General features: G+C 46.3%; 1 protein-coding gene across 3 annotated transcripts in view; it reads right to left on the minus strand.

Annotated features, from left to right (window-relative positions):
• Window positions 1-2722: 2722 nt before the first annotated feature.
• ASPSCR1 (ASPSCR1 tether for SLC2A4, UBX domain containing) overlaps window positions 2723-15046 on the minus strand; it is a 134631-nt gene continuing 122307 nt past the window's right edge. For 2 of the 3 annotated variants that reach the window (XM_044000595.1, XM_044000598.1), the window contains exons 13-16: window positions 3716-3767; window positions 3222-3291; window positions 2937-3109; window positions 2723-2837 (exon numbers count right to left, since the gene is read on the minus strand). In XM_044000595.1, coding sequence (XP_043856530.1) covers window positions 2824-2837; window positions 2937-3109; window positions 3222-3291; window positions 3716-3767 — 309 coding nt within the window. In that variant the 3' untranslated portion in view covers window positions 2723-2823. The other variant, XM_044000596.1, reaches the window with a different exon arrangement.

Consider the following 15046-nt stretch of genomic DNA (forward strand, 5'->3'; position numbering starts at 1 on the left):
ATACATGCAAGCAGTACCCATAGCATCCTGGCACCTCCACTATGGTACCCGGACTCCTCCACAACGATTCAAGGAAGAGGTTGTTCTGACCGACTCAGGTTCCCTTATGAACCCTGTGTTCCAAGTTATCTAGTAGATACTATTTGATATCTGATAGATAGCAATGGACATCTGACTCCACCTTTCTTTGCTTTTTCTTCCCCGTAAGAGCTTTGGAAGAAGAGAGTCAGCTTACTCTGTTACCAATGAGGACAAAATAGTGAATCTTGCCTCAGACTGGGGCTTAGTGCAGAGTCCTAACTGCCACGGCACCTTACCAGGAGTCCCAATCTTTGTGCCGCAAAGAAAAGCCACTGAGCATAAAGCACAAAGGTTTCTGGTCAAGGGGATGCTCTGCTTTCTTGATGTGCTTGCCGACTTCCAATATGTCCACCCCATAGAACCAGGTCCAAGAAAGGCCTTCCTTTGCTCAGGGCTTTAGAGGGAAGCAAAAAAAGGGGAAACCTGTCCCTCATTTCACTTTTGTTTAGCTTTCTAAGGTTTAAAAAACACACAGCACCCCACACAACAGCCTTATAAGTGGGCAGTGCAAATGCTAATCCCATTTTACAGATGAAGAAAATGAAGCCTAGCAAGTGTTAGAGCTGAACCAAGGTTTCCGGAATCCAGTCTGGGGCTCTCTCTAACCTGGCTGTTTGGCTATCATTTCCCCACTGCCCTCAGTGGGAAAGAGTGATGGGAGTCACAAGGGATGAGGACATTTTAGGAGCCTTCCCACCATTCCCAACTTTAGCTTTCCGTGTCCCCAACATCAATAGAGAGTGAACCATAGCGCACAGAAGCCAGGGGGCTAAAATCGAGGCCAGAGCAGCTTCCAGAGATTGCGGCATTGCCTGGACAGCCAACTGCCTGCCATTGGGTAGCTGAGGGAACAGAGCCGCCACACTCCCATCCAGCTGGGACCAGTCATCATTTTTAAACAGAGTGAACCTTTGACTCCAGTTCTGTTGGTCTGGGCCTTGGGTAGGGAGTGAGCTTTTGTTTTCTAAGTGGCTTTTAAAATTCCTTTTAATCTATACCATTGTTTTTCCAGTGTGAGAGCTGTTGCTGTGGATGCTCTAGGTTTAGTATCGACTGTCCAGAGGTGGCAGGAGGCACGCAGTGGGGGGAGGGGGGGGGCGCGCCGGGAGCCTGGCTTTGAATGCCATTCAAAAAGGATCTGACTCCACCAGGAGCCTTCTACTCCCTCCTGTACCACACTTTCTCCACCCTTTGACCCAATACACCCCATCTCTCCACCTTTCTGTTATTCCTTTCCTTTTCTCACTAAGGTTTTGTGCTTCAAAGCACTTGGGAGCATGTGGAAGTAATTAGACCTGAAGGGAAATGCTGGCTGGTATGGGGAGACAATGACAAGTGCCAGGAACCCTGGGCGCCCCTTTTAGCCACTTTGAAGTTCATTCAGATGGTACAAAGCTCCACTGTGCTTTATTCCTTTGGGGAGAGGTGTGGGTGTGTCCAGCCCAATGAGTAGAAAGGGGAGTAGCTACTGGAAACCCCTGCCTGGCCTGGATACCACTTACCCAAGTGGCACAGGGCACGCCCACAGCTGGGTCTTAGATGGGATGCTTGCGATGTTCTTGGACAGGGACCTATTAGGGAGAGCCTGAGGAGTGAAAAGGGGGCCACTGCTCCATTTCCTTCCTTCTCCCTGACTCCCCGACCCTGTCCTAGTCGGCCTTCTCTGTGCCAGACAACAAGGGGTGGCCAGACCCCTGACTGCTCTAGCCTAGCTAGCGGAGGCAGACGAAAGGTTCTTTTAGCTGGAGTTCTGTTCTCTTTAGCTGGGAGGTAATTATTGATGTCAATTATGTAAAAGGAGAAAAAATCCAGGGCCAGAGGCTGAAGCCCATATTGGCCATGTCATTAAAGATACCTGTGCTTCTTGAATGAGAACAGAAATCCTGGGATAGGAAACTGACTGCATTCCCAGAGAATTCATTTTCTATCCCACCCAGCCAGATTGCAGAGCAAGTGACTGGGGGAATGAAAGGGAATGGGCTCTTGTACCAAATGGAAGAGTGCAGATGTAGTCCTACCATGACAAATGTGGGGAAGGAAGGACGGGGCCATCTGATCCAACCTCTCATTTTATAGTTGAAGACAAGTTTGTCCTAGGGAGACTGACCTGCCTAAGGTTTACAAAGCCCCAACAGGGACAGGGGCTAGACCTGTGATTTCACTGGCACAGGAGACTTCCAGGTGGGTGAGGAAGCTTCCTCTAAACACTGCAGGTCAGCACCTTCTCTGTAATTTAGTCTTGGAGTTTCTGAGAACGCTGGAAGGAGAAGTGACTTGCCTGGGGTGCTACATTCAGTGTGTGCCAGGACTTGAAGCCAGGTATTCCTAGCTTCAAGGCTGGCTCTCTAGTCATATGACCTCTCCCCAGTGAGACGGGTAGCGTATTATTACTCTCTCAAAAGAGGAAATTGAGGCTCAGAAAGCCACATAGTGTTAGAGCTGGAGACGTGAATCCAGGTTCAAATTTCATTTCATATTAATTGGAAAGTCATTAGCTTTTGACCCCCTGGAATTCATTTCTAATGGGCCAAGAAACCTGAATCCTAAGAGAGATGAGTGGGGCTCCTTGTGTTTACCAGCTACTGCAGTTGGTACTTCCATCCCATCACCCTGACAGTAAAAAAGAAGAAGCTGGGCCTGCTTTAGGAGGAGCACACCAATTCTTTATTCCCAGCTCAGGTAGGGGGTGGACAGGAGGAGCAGCAGGGTACAGGAGGAGTCCCCTCCTTGCATGATAGGCTCTCACCTCTTGCCAGCTGTAATACAAACAAAGGGGCAGGGAGTCAGTGGTGAGCTGTAGTCCCAGGCCAACACCCTCCCTGCCCCTCTTTGTAAGCTCCGGCTCCCAGAGATACCTGGTAGTTTTAGCCACTTGGGCACTTTGCCTAGATTCCTCCTCACAGGCTGAGCAGTTCCTGCAATTGGTTCTGAGGGTTCTACTGCCACTTCAGCTGATTCCTCCTGTTCAGAAAGCTCAGGCTCAAGGGTTGGCAAAAGAGTTGGCGTCGCGGAGGCCCTGGACATACACCTGATCAGGTGACCAAATAAAAGGGTGTGAGAAGCCTGAAGCTCAAGGGTTTGACTGAACACAAGGGTCAGTGTTCCCCTCCCCCCACACCCCTCCACGTGCCAAGACTCACCTGGCCACCAGCACATCAGCAGAAGACGGAGAGATAGTGTTCTCCAGCAGCTGGGGCTCCAGGTAGAAATCTGTGCAAAACCCCGAGTCCCACCCTCAGGTGGACTGAAGGAAGAGTGAGACCCAGAGCTGTCCCCAGCCTTTAGCTCCAGACAACTTTCTCCCATGGCTCCCCCTGGTTGTCCTTAAGGACAGTATGACCAATGGTGATGTCCTATTCCCTGCACCGTGGGGATCACAACCCCAGGAAGGTGGGACATGCTGGAGCCGTGGGGTCTGCCTGTCTCCTATAACCTAAATGAAGGGTGCACATAGCGCTCAGGTCCTGCCAATGTGTTGACCCCCCCCCCCAGTCCAGAAATTTTGTTCCCCCACCCTCAAGGACCTCTGCCAGGGGTTGTTTAAGAGCTCTGAGGAGAGACTAGGATGAAAGGGTCGGGACTGCTGGACTTCTGCTGTCTGTTAGCTGAGCACAGCTGAGGGCTTCTCACTCACCTGCTGGTTCTTCAGACCCAAAGTGAACAAGGGCAGCAGGAAAGAGGTTGGCCTGCAGAGGGGGGCACAGAAATGTAAAAGATGAGGTGAGGACAGGGGTGGGGAAGGCCAGAAGCCATGGCTCTCCTATGGAATGCCATGGGGCTCACAAAAGGAAAATGAATAGCCTTGAGTAGGATGGGAGGGCAGACAGGGAGTCTCCTAAGAGCCAATGTAACTTGGACAGCCCCCTCTGCTCCAAATCTGCGGTAGGCCCCAGGATCTGTCTTCTATGCCGAGGCTGCATCCCATTTACCTCGGCTCACTATTTCAACCCCCAAGCATGACACTCTTAAATCCTGAAGGGAGGGGTGGGACAAAGGACTCTGGCCCTGTAAGGGGGAAGAATGGAACTCCCTAGTGCCCATCCCCCAGCACAAGGCCTTCTGAGTTGTTCCTTTCATGCCAGATGTAGCTGGAAAATAAGCTTCTTATAGGGAGTAAGTGTTGGAATTTTTTAATAACCTCTTCCTCCTGCTCAATTACTGAGGTGAATAATTAATATTCTGAAGGAGATAACTAAGCACAGCATCTCCCAGCTCAAAGTCCTTTAGTTCAAAGCCCAGCCCTTAGCTCTTCATTTCCCCACTGCCGCCACTAAAACTTCCCGTCAATCATGCTCTGGGCACACACATCAAAGCTGAATGTGGGAAGGGCCCCAAGGGGTCAGAGAAAATTCATGGCAGGGTCTATGAGTGAGTCCAGGAGACAGACAGAGCTAGTAACGAAGCAGGGGGAGAACTGAGAAGGGAGGTAGGAAGGCAAGTGGGTAGGAAAAGGAAACCTCACCAAGTGTTGGGAGTGCTGAGATGATCTGCTACTGACAAGGAACAAATTGCAAGTGACAGATTCCCATGGATAGCCACCAACCCTAAGAAAGGGTTATAGCTGAAAGAGGAGTTAGTCACTTCCTCAATCCCTCTCCCACTGCCTCTTGTTCTCCCCAGGATTCTACTAAATCATCACTGTTCCCTTTTACTCTTCCACTCCCCCTGCCCTCACCCCAGTCCCCAAATACCTTGGTGCCTGGGCCTCTGCTATTTCATTAGTAGCTACTCAGTTCTTCCGAATGATTTGTAGAGAGTACAATATCAGGGTAGGAACTAAAAAGGACTAAAGTCCCTTCAAATTCCTCCATTCCAGTTACAAAGTTTCTAGGTCCCACCCAATCCCTGGGCAGTGGGAAGGGATGGTGGCTTCTGAGTGGAGATGGGGAAGCCCTCATTTCCTTGGTCCTTTGCTTTCTCCAGCCCCCCTGTGGGTACTTTGTTCTCACGCTGGAACCTTGACCATGCTCAAGTTTGGCAACTGGCTTCCAGTGAAATAAAAGAACAAGACCGAACACCAGGTCAGACAGAACATTTTGTGTTCTGCAACTGGATAGCTATGCTCTCCGCTAAGATGCTTCATTCTTTGGGGATCCTCCCTATGGGCTAATGGAAGTAACTCCTCCTCAGTGTTACATCACTTGGACCCTGAGGAAATGAGGGTACACTTAGGTTCTGCTCCCCTCCTCCCCTGACAAACTAGACTTGATGAAGAAGGCCTGCAATGAGGATGCAAAGGGCTAGGGAAAGACAACCATCTTTCATCTCTCAGGTCCCCCCATCCATCCTTGAGTCAGGCACCAAGCTTTGAAACATGTCTTCTCTGCTGGATAAGATTCTCTATGCCCAGGCCCGAAGAGGGAGTGCTGCCACTACTTATGGCCCAATATAGGCAGGCCCTCAAGAAATGCAGCCTCCATCCTAGCAGCTGAAATCCCAGTCAGCTGTTAACTTATTACAGACTCATCACAACCTGGTACCACCCTACCTTTTCGGCCTTAAATCACAGCACAGCTCTTCATACATTTTCCACTCTGGCCAAATTACATTATTTGACTGTCTCATCTCCCTTTGTCTCCTGCTCAATATGCCTGGAATGGCTCAGAGGCCACTTCTAGAACATCTCCCTTTACAGAGCTTTCACATCTCATATAGCACTTGCTTTGAACCTCCTTTATGTGCTTAAAGTGCTGCATGGTGATTGAGGTCTGTAGCCCTCTGCTAGACAGGCAGCTGGCACTTCTAAGGTTGCCTTTCTATCTTCCCTAGCACCCAACAAACATCAAGTATCTGCTTGGCATTGTCAAATGTGGAGTGCAGCTTTGCCTGCACTCCAGAAGAACTTGCCTGGGAGGGTAAAGCCCCCTCCTGTTTGCAGCAGAGCTGCTCTTTGGAGCCCCATAGTGAGAGTAGTTTTCCCCTCTGGGAAACAAAAGCAACAATGGTTACAAAACAGAGCTATCAGACTCCCATCCCCAGCTGAGGGGAGCATTTCCTGGAATTAGCTAAAGCAAGGTCCCGCTCCTGAAGCGCCGTGTCTGAAGCCTGGCTGTGGCAAAGTTGCCTTCCTTAGCATGAGAGGTGGGGACATGACAGAATGTCCAAGGGCGGCACGGGGCTGTGGATTCACTTCCTAGAGACTTTATGGCCATGACTAAGTACACTGTAAAGCATCATGAGGGCAAGAATTCTGTCTTCCCCTATTTCTTTCCCAGTGCATGTGCCAACTAAATCTTTATGAAGGATGAGCTGGCTTTGCCCAGAGTTGCCTAGATTTGTGGCAGGGAAGGGGAGCAAGTTTTTCTGGGGAGGGAAAGGAGTGTTGGATTTGTAGAAGGTAGTGCTCTAGGCCCTGTTTGGGGCTTTAAATGACTGCTGTGTGTACTCCTAAGTATTCTCAGTGATATCACCTATTCTTTATCCTATTTATGCCAACTATACTCAAGTGTAAGGTCTTAAAGGGAAGGGACCACATCTGATTACAAGATACATATACTACCTGATAATGTGCTGAGTACACAAAAAGGGAAGCTAATAAATACAAGTCTCCTGGGCCTTTCCTAACACTGCCCTAGTAGAGAGCCAAGACTTTCCTTGAAGGAAGAGCATGATGGGGGGCAGCTGGGTGGCACAGCGGATAGACCACTGGCCCTGGATTCAGGAGGACCTGAGTTCAAATCTGGCCTCAGATATTTGACACTTACTAGCTGTGTGACCCGGGGCGAGTCACTTAACCCTCATTGCCCTGCCCCCCCCCCCAAAGTCTTTAAAAAAAAAAAAAAGAAAAGAAAGAGCATGATGGTTCTGACGTCCAGTCTGTAGTGAAGAAGCCCTTATAGAAATCACTGCCACTGCCACTCCACCCCCAACCCTTAGCCTTCTGAGGCACAGACACTCCAAACAGCCTGCCACAGCCTGCCCCAGCCTGCCCCAGCCTGCCCTGGCCCTTCCTCTAATTCCTGCTCCAATCCTACCTCCTTCACCGACTCTTCCCTACCCCCCACCCCCTCCCTCCTTCAAATTTCTCTTTTATAACCCCTGCCACCTAAACTTGGGGCACTTTCACAGGGGAAGAGGGGAGAAGAGGAAAGGTCAGTGACTGATCGATTAGACCCAATGCATGCCTGGAGGTCTACAGGGCTGAAGACAGAGACAGAAGTTCTAAGATCAGTCAGAGGTGGATTTTTAATCAGCTGTCCATGGGGGTGATGTGCAGCTGTTGGACAGAAAACATTCTTTCCATTAGAAGCTGTGAGCAGCTTTAAAGTGCCAACAGTCCATTGGAGAAAAGGGGGGGGGAGGGAACATTAAAAGATTAATAGGAAAATGAAGGCTTCAAAGAGCTAGGCACATGAATGCTGAAATCTAAGCTACCACCCTGCTTACACAAAAAAGAGCAAGCCCTTTGAAAGCTCAATTGCAAAGAGCCAGGATTGGAGAGTAGCCTGGGGTGCAGGGCTCTGGGGAAGCTTGTCTGCCCATTTAAGAAGCCCCAAAACATCTCAGACTTGTGAGCAGAAGGAAAAATCGGAGCTGGTGAGAACCGAGTTTGGAAGCCTCAATAGCCCAAGTGTCACTGAGGCCATGCACACGCCTTACCTGTGGTTTTGCTTTGGTGCTCTGAGCTGTGTAAAGAGGGCCTTTCCTCCCTCTTGATTTTCAGTAGTGGCATGGGATAATGGGCTTTAGTTTAGAGCAGGAAGGAAAAAGAAAACTGAAGCCTAAAGAAGGGGCCTTAACCCAAGATCACAGAGGCAGTAAATAGCAGAGGCTAGATGCAAACCCAGGTCCTTGGACTTCCAGTGCAGGGCTCAGATGCTGCAGCAACCTTTACAAGTCCACTCTCTGAGTGTCCGAGAACCGTTTTCACCTGGTGACCCTGTAGATTATCAGGGACCCTGGGGGAAGCCTTGTCTGCTCACCCCTTGGAATTCAAAGGGTTGTTTTTCTTTTGAAGTTGTTAGCAGAACTTGATAGAATTGCTAGCCCTGGGAATAAGCACACTTGCTCCTGGCCCTGTATGTCCCCAGGACGTCACTAGCCTTGTTCTAGAACCTGGTTATCATTACGGCAGCACCAGGCTTAGGAATGGAAGGCCAGTGGGACAAGGTGAGGGAAGCACCAAGCAGTCAGCTTCTGCCTTGTACAGAGGCAGGGAAGCAGAGAGGAAAAAATTCTGGACCTGGAATCTGTAACCTAACTGGGACCATGAGAAAGTTACTTTAGTAGGTTAAGTCTCAATTTTCTCATCTCTAAAATGGGGAGAATACCTGGAATATCCACTTCAAGGTGTTTGTGAGAACAAACCTTGCAAATTTACACTTTACAAATTTCAGTTGTTCTTCTTATTCTTCTTATTATTTTGGTGAGGCAATTGGGGTTAAGTGATTTGCCCAGAGTCACACAGCTAATAAGTGTTAAGTGTCTGAGACCAGGGCTCTATCCACTGTGCCACCTAGCTGCCCCAAATTTCAGTTATTATTGCTAAGATACAACAGTAGAGCAGCTGACCAACTGTTCCTATTCAATCTTTAAAGAGATGGCCATGGCCACAGCTATCTGCTGTTTTTTCCAATTAGTGCTCTCCTTCTAGCCCAGGGGTCCAAGCTCTCTCTCAGGAGAGATGGTCCTATTGTTGGGCATAGCAAAAAGGAAAGCAAAGGAGAGTCTTCTTTGGCACTTTCCTCAGGGCCCAAGAGCTAAGGACAAGAAGCAAAGAGTTCCTAACTCTGGTGTCATTACTGGATTTCCTCAAGCTTCACACTATCCTGTTTTACCTGTGCACACACACAAATACATACACACCCTTTGTGGTGGATGGAGTGGTGATGGGAGGGACCTTTACACCTGTCACACTTCCCTCTACTCCCCGACTCTTTTCAGAGGTGGTCTATCAACAAACTTGCGTACGTAGGTGAACATATAAAGCAGGTATAATTTGTCTTTAACTTCTGTATACCCTTCCTCAAGGCTAATGAACATGTCAAAATATGACCCTTTATTGTTTTTCTCTAAAATCCATGCAAGGTAAGCAGTAAAATAAAAACTGAGTAAACTGATAAAGGCCACAATCTTCCCTTGACATCACCAGGCCCCAGTGATTCCTCTCCTCTCTCCAGGACTCATTTTTTCCTATCTATAAAACTGGAGAGCATCACACCTACTCACCCCTTAATAACACACTTAAAAAAGATTGGTTATATTTCCCTTCCTCTAAATTTCTCTATTTCTGTTGAGGTTCCCATCATCCTTCCAAACTCCAGAAGTGAACAATCATCAAGTCAACCTCAACACTTGTTCTTCCTCCCATCCCTCCTCCCCACCAATATTCAAAGGAAGTAAATTGTCTAGTCTTGGCAATTCTACCTCTACAATCTCTTCTAAATTCATCCTCTTCTCGCTATTCACCTGGTTAACAACTGTAATGATTGGAATGACGCCACCTGCTGGAGACTTACTGTAGAAGAGTTCCAACCATGAAGCGAAGGTCTTTGAGGGCAAGACCAGGAGTCTTTTCTTTGGCATCAGGAAGTGATGTTTGCTAGTGGGAGGAAGAAGGAAGAGCTGGGTGTTCTGACTCACGCTCTTTCCTTTGGACTCTGGTGGAGAGCAGAGCTAGAAATGTGCTCTCCCTTTAATAAATAGGAATCTAGGCCTTTCTCTTTTCAAATTCTTATTCTCCTTAATAAATGCTTAAAAGTCTAGCTCTTGCTAAAGCTTATAATTTATTGGTGACCATTCAGGAGATATTTTAGACAGTTTAGCTAGAATTTTAGCCCTTAACACACCCTAATTTAAGGTATCACCTCTCAACTGTGGCTACAGCATCACTGAGTTTTCCCTGCCTCAACTCTCTTCCCACTCCCACCCATCTACCACACAACTGCAAAACCAATGTTCCTAAAAGCACAGATCCAAAAATGTCCCTGCCTTATTCAAGAAGCTTCAGTGGCTCCCTATTACCTCTACATAAAAAATATACTCCTCTGTCATTTAAAGCCCTTCATATGCTCATGCCTATCCAGACATTTCATAATCTTGATCCTCATATACTACCAAATTTTCCTATTTGCTTTTCCCTATACACATCATTCCAACTCCCACCTCTAGGCCTTTGCAGAGGCTGGACTCCTTAACCTCCCTCCCTGTGCCATCCCTCTTGTTCCTCAATACTTGGAATGGACTCTTTCTTCATGTCTGCCTCCTGGGATCCCCAGCTTCCTTCAATGATCAGCAGGGATCCACTGACTACATAAGGTCTTTCCTGATTCTCTCATTTGTTACATCAATACTCTCTCTTCCTGCTCTAATTCATTAATAAGTATCTGTAAATCTGTTGCATGTTGTATTCCTCTTGAGAACATAAGCTGACCGAAGGCAAGGATGGCTCTGGTTTTTGCTTTGTATCCCCATCACGGGATAGCACGATGCTTTGGCACACGTGGACACTTAAATACTTAATCTGAATTGAGTTTTTTAATGAATCAACAAGCATTATTGATTGAATCAGAAAAGGGCTTCATATAGAGAAAGTGGAGCTTGAGTCGAATCTTGAAGAGAGTAGAATCTCATAGGCAAAAAAGAAAAAGGAGGGCATTTCAAATATTAGGGATAGGTGGTGCCAAGGCTGAGAGACAGGAGAAAAACATCATGTATGGAGGCCAGTTTGGGTGAATTGTAGTGTGGGAAGAGGATGGGGAAGTATTATAGCAATGAGGCCTCAATGGTGTTATGAAATATTAAGAAATAACATTAGGGGGCAGCTAGGTGGCACAGTGGATAAAACACCAGCCCTGGATTCAGGAGGACCTGAGTTCAAATCTGGCCTCAGACACTTGACACTTACTAGCTGCATGACCCTGGACAAGTCACTTAACCCATATTTCCCAGCAAAGAAGAAAAAATAAAATAATATTAGGATGCTATCCTGGTCTGAAGTTCTCGGTCTTCCTTGAATCAAAGACCTAATGAGTCAACCAGTTTCAGGAAGGAATCTTAATTCCCTAGACAAGATCATTAGAGTATCTTGTTTATTGTAAACAATGAAATACTGGGAATGTGAGAATGTCTTTTTGTTTATACAATTAATAAAGACATCGCTCTGTTTATTCTGGAGAAGACTGAAAGATAAAGTAAGTGCATAGATTGGTTTGGGGAAGGTATTTTCTTCAAAGGTGCAACAACATAACATTTCTATCGTTCTATTTAGTAAATCAAAAATCCTAAACTTAAATCTTTGTTTCACTTTGCAATGAAATTTATATAGTATTTTAAGGTTTCCAAAGCATCTAACACATGCTATTTTATTTGATCCTTGTGAGACAGGTGTGATTATTCCCATTTTACAGATAAGGAAACTGAGGCTGAGAGAGTTCAAGTGCTAGAATTCATCACTTCACTTGGGTGCCTATAAGCCTAGGTTGGAAGCTGTGTGGTTCAGAGGGTATTCTGATTAGCAAGGGAAAACTCTGCTTGTCTGAACCTCTTTCCAAGCAGAAATGTTTGGGTATTAAAAAAATTGTCTCTGACAGAGCTGGGCTTAAACCTTGGAGGATAGATTGTTTTGTTCCACAGGGAGTAATGTATAATGAGGCTGAAAAGGCAGGTTGAGGCCAAGTTGCAAAAGGCTTTACAAGTCAAACAGAAGAGAAACAAGCAAAGCACAAGAGCTATCACAAAGGCCTCTGTAACTCACCAAATCGGTCTGCAGTCCTTCTACAACCCCCCCTTATCACCCTCTCCACCCTCCCCAAAAGGAGGACAGAATTTCTCAGCCACTTAGCAACCATCCCACCATTTTACCAACCTCTCCCTTCCTCACTGGCCCTCAGCTGGGATTCCTGCTTCTGCTTCAAAGCTTTGGCCGTGATGCCTCCCTGGCTGCCCTGGGCTCACTCTAGAGACTCAGAACCACAGGCTGTAGTTTGTAGATGATTTTTTAAAAAACGTGATGTTTGCTTTGATACCACAAAGCTCTCCACACAAAATCCAAACAAGCTACCAGGTCTCATGTCCCCCTCACCAGATTCCAATGCATTTTCAAAGAATTCCTTCCCTCTAGGTCTAGGATAATAACTCACATTTACATACATAGTTCTGTAAAGTTTACAAAATACTTTCTTTGCAATTAGACAGGTAATACGAATATCCCAATTTTACATATGAGGAAAGTGAGGCTCACAAAAGCATATCAGTATCACAGAATCTCAGGGTTGAAAAGTTAAATGACTTTCCTAGGTCACACAATTAATTGGGACAGAATTCACACCACAGTGATGGAGTTGAGACTGGAACCTAAGGATCACAAATTTTAATGCAGTGTAAACTGGGAAGGAAGGCAGAGGAGAAAGAAGGGAGAAGGAACAAGATGAGATTTCTTTTTTGGGGGGGGAGAGTTAGGCAGTTGGGGTTAAGTGACTTGCCCAGGGTCACACAACTACTAAGTATTACGTGTCTGAGGCTGTATTTGAACTCAGGTCCTCCTGACTCCAGGGCCAATGTTCTATCCACTGCACCACCTAGCTGCCCCTGACGAGATTATTTTTAAAGTCCATTCTCATGCTCAGAAGGAAGAGTCAGAAAGGACCTTTATGAAATATAGGTGGCAAATGAGATTATGTAAGAATGGAAGGCTATTGGAAGGAGTAAAGGTTACATGTCCCCAGGGCCATTCACAAAACTTTTGCTTAAGGGGCTCAGAATTTAAGCTTAAACCACATTCGAGATCCAACAAAATCCTACAATTTGCAGGGGATGAAAACAACAACACTGAAAACATTAAGAAGGGGACAGAAAAGTCTTATTTAAGATCAGAGGTCTTACTGAAACATGTGACAAACTACTAAGCCTAAAAGGGTAATAAGCAAATTAATGCACTTTGCGGGAGATGGTTTGGGAAAATGGTTCCCACATATGGAATGGAGAATTTCATTTCTCTCAACTAGTACTTTGACTCAGTAGTTCTCCTGGACTCTTCTGAAATGTTTCTGATGCCCAGAAATTATTACTCTTTTTCTCAGAGCATTGGAGAATCAATGGACAAGAATTTATTGTGCTATTTTTATGTATCAGGCATTCTTCTGAGAGCTAGGGATACAAAACAAAAGCAAAAATGGTCTCTGACCTGACAGGCATTTTCTTTTTCTTTTCTTTCCCTTTTTTTTTTTTAATTGCAGGGCAATGAGAGTTAAGTGACTTACCCAGGGTTACACAGCTAGTGTCTAGCGTCTGAGGCCAGATTTGAACTCAGGTCCTCCTGAATCTAGGGCCGGTGCTTTATCTACTGTGCCACCTAACTGCCCCCCTGACAGGCATTTTCATTCCAACAGGAGGATAGCATGTATATAAACAGGGCTGTATAAGATACATACAAAGTAGATGAAAGCAGGGGTTCTTAGCTGGGTCTATGAACTGTTGTTTTGTTTTGTTTTAAATTCTGATAACTATTTCATTAGAATTGGTTTCCTTGGGGGCAGCTAGGTGGCACAGTGGATAAAGCACTGGCCCTGGATTCAGGAGGACCTGAGTTCAAATTCAGCCTCAGACACCTGACACTTACTACCTGTGTGACCTTGAGCAAGTCACTTAACCCTCATTGCCCTGCCCCCCCCCCAGAAAAAAGAACTGGTTTCCTCTGTAATTCTATTTATTTCATTTACATATTTAAAAATGTTATTAATGAGAAGAGGTCTACAGTGCTGGAGGGGGTCACAACAGGACAGGTTAAGAATCCCTACTTTAGGGGCAGCTAGGTGGCTCAGTGGATAAAGTACCGACCCTGGATTCAGGAGTACCTGAGTTCAAATCCGGCCTCAGACACTTGACACTTACTAGCTGTGTGACCCTGGGCAAGTCACTTAACCCCTATTGCCCTGCAAAAACAACAACACCCCCCCCAAAAAAAGAATCCCTACTTTAGAAAGAATGCCACTAGCAGGGGGCCAGGGGCCAGGGGCCAGGAAAGGTCTCCCACAGAAGGCAGCCTTTGGGCTGCATCTTGAAGAAACCCAGGGATTCTTGGAGGCAAAAGTGAGGAGGAAGAACATTCCAAGCACAAGGGTCAGACAGTTTGGAGGCAGCAAGATGGGAAATATTCAAGGAATAGCAAGTAGGTCACTACTGCTGGGCCCCGCATGGCATGGCAGGCAGTCATGTGAGCTCCAATTTAGGAAAAGCACTTTGGCATCTGCCAGAGATCTTGTAGAAGCAGAAATAAGATTATAACTAGATATGTGGGATAAGTGAGAATAAGGATTAAAGGATGACAATGAGGCCATGAACCTGGGGGACTGGGAAGGATGGTGGTAACCTCTAAAGCTCAGAGTTGGAGTTGGTTCAGGAGAAAAGATCACGAGTTCTACTTGGGGCGTATTAAATTTGAGATATCTAGGCAATGTCCAATTTGAAATGGCCAACAGGCTGTGGATGATGCAGAACTGGAGGTCAGGGGAGAGACTGGAGCTGGATATCTGGGAATCATCAGCTTTAAGATGATAATTGGGTTTTTTTGTTTGTTTGTTTTTTAAATTATGCCTCAGTCTGTATTCAGACACCATCAGTTCTTTCTCTGGAGATGGACTGCATTTTTCATAAGTCCTTCAGAGTTGTCTTGGATCATTGTATTGCTGAAAATAACTAAGTCATTCACAGCAGATCATCTCACAATATTACTGTTATTTTGTATACAGTACATTTCACTTTGCAGCAGCTCATATAAGTCTTTCTAGGTTTTTCTGATAGCCTCCTGCCCTCCCTCCCTTCCTCCCTTCCTCCCTTCCTCCCTTCCTTCCTTCCTTCCTTCCTTCCTTCCTTCCTTCCTTCCTTCCTTCCTTCCTTCCTTCCTTCCTTCCTTCCTTCCTTCCTTCCTTCCTTCCTTCCTTCCTCCTCCTTCTTCCTCTTGCAGGGCAATTAGGGTTAAGTGCATCATTTCTTATAGCACAATAGTGTTCCATCCTAATCTCATCCC

Source organism: Dromiciops gliroides, chromosome 4 (genome assembly GCF_019393635.1).
Source record: "Dromiciops gliroides isolate mDroGli1 chromosome 4, mDroGli1.pri, whole genome shotgun sequence".
NCBI classification, from domain to species: domain Eukaryota; kingdom Metazoa; phylum Chordata; class Mammalia; order Microbiotheria; family Microbiotheriidae; genus Dromiciops; species Dromiciops gliroides.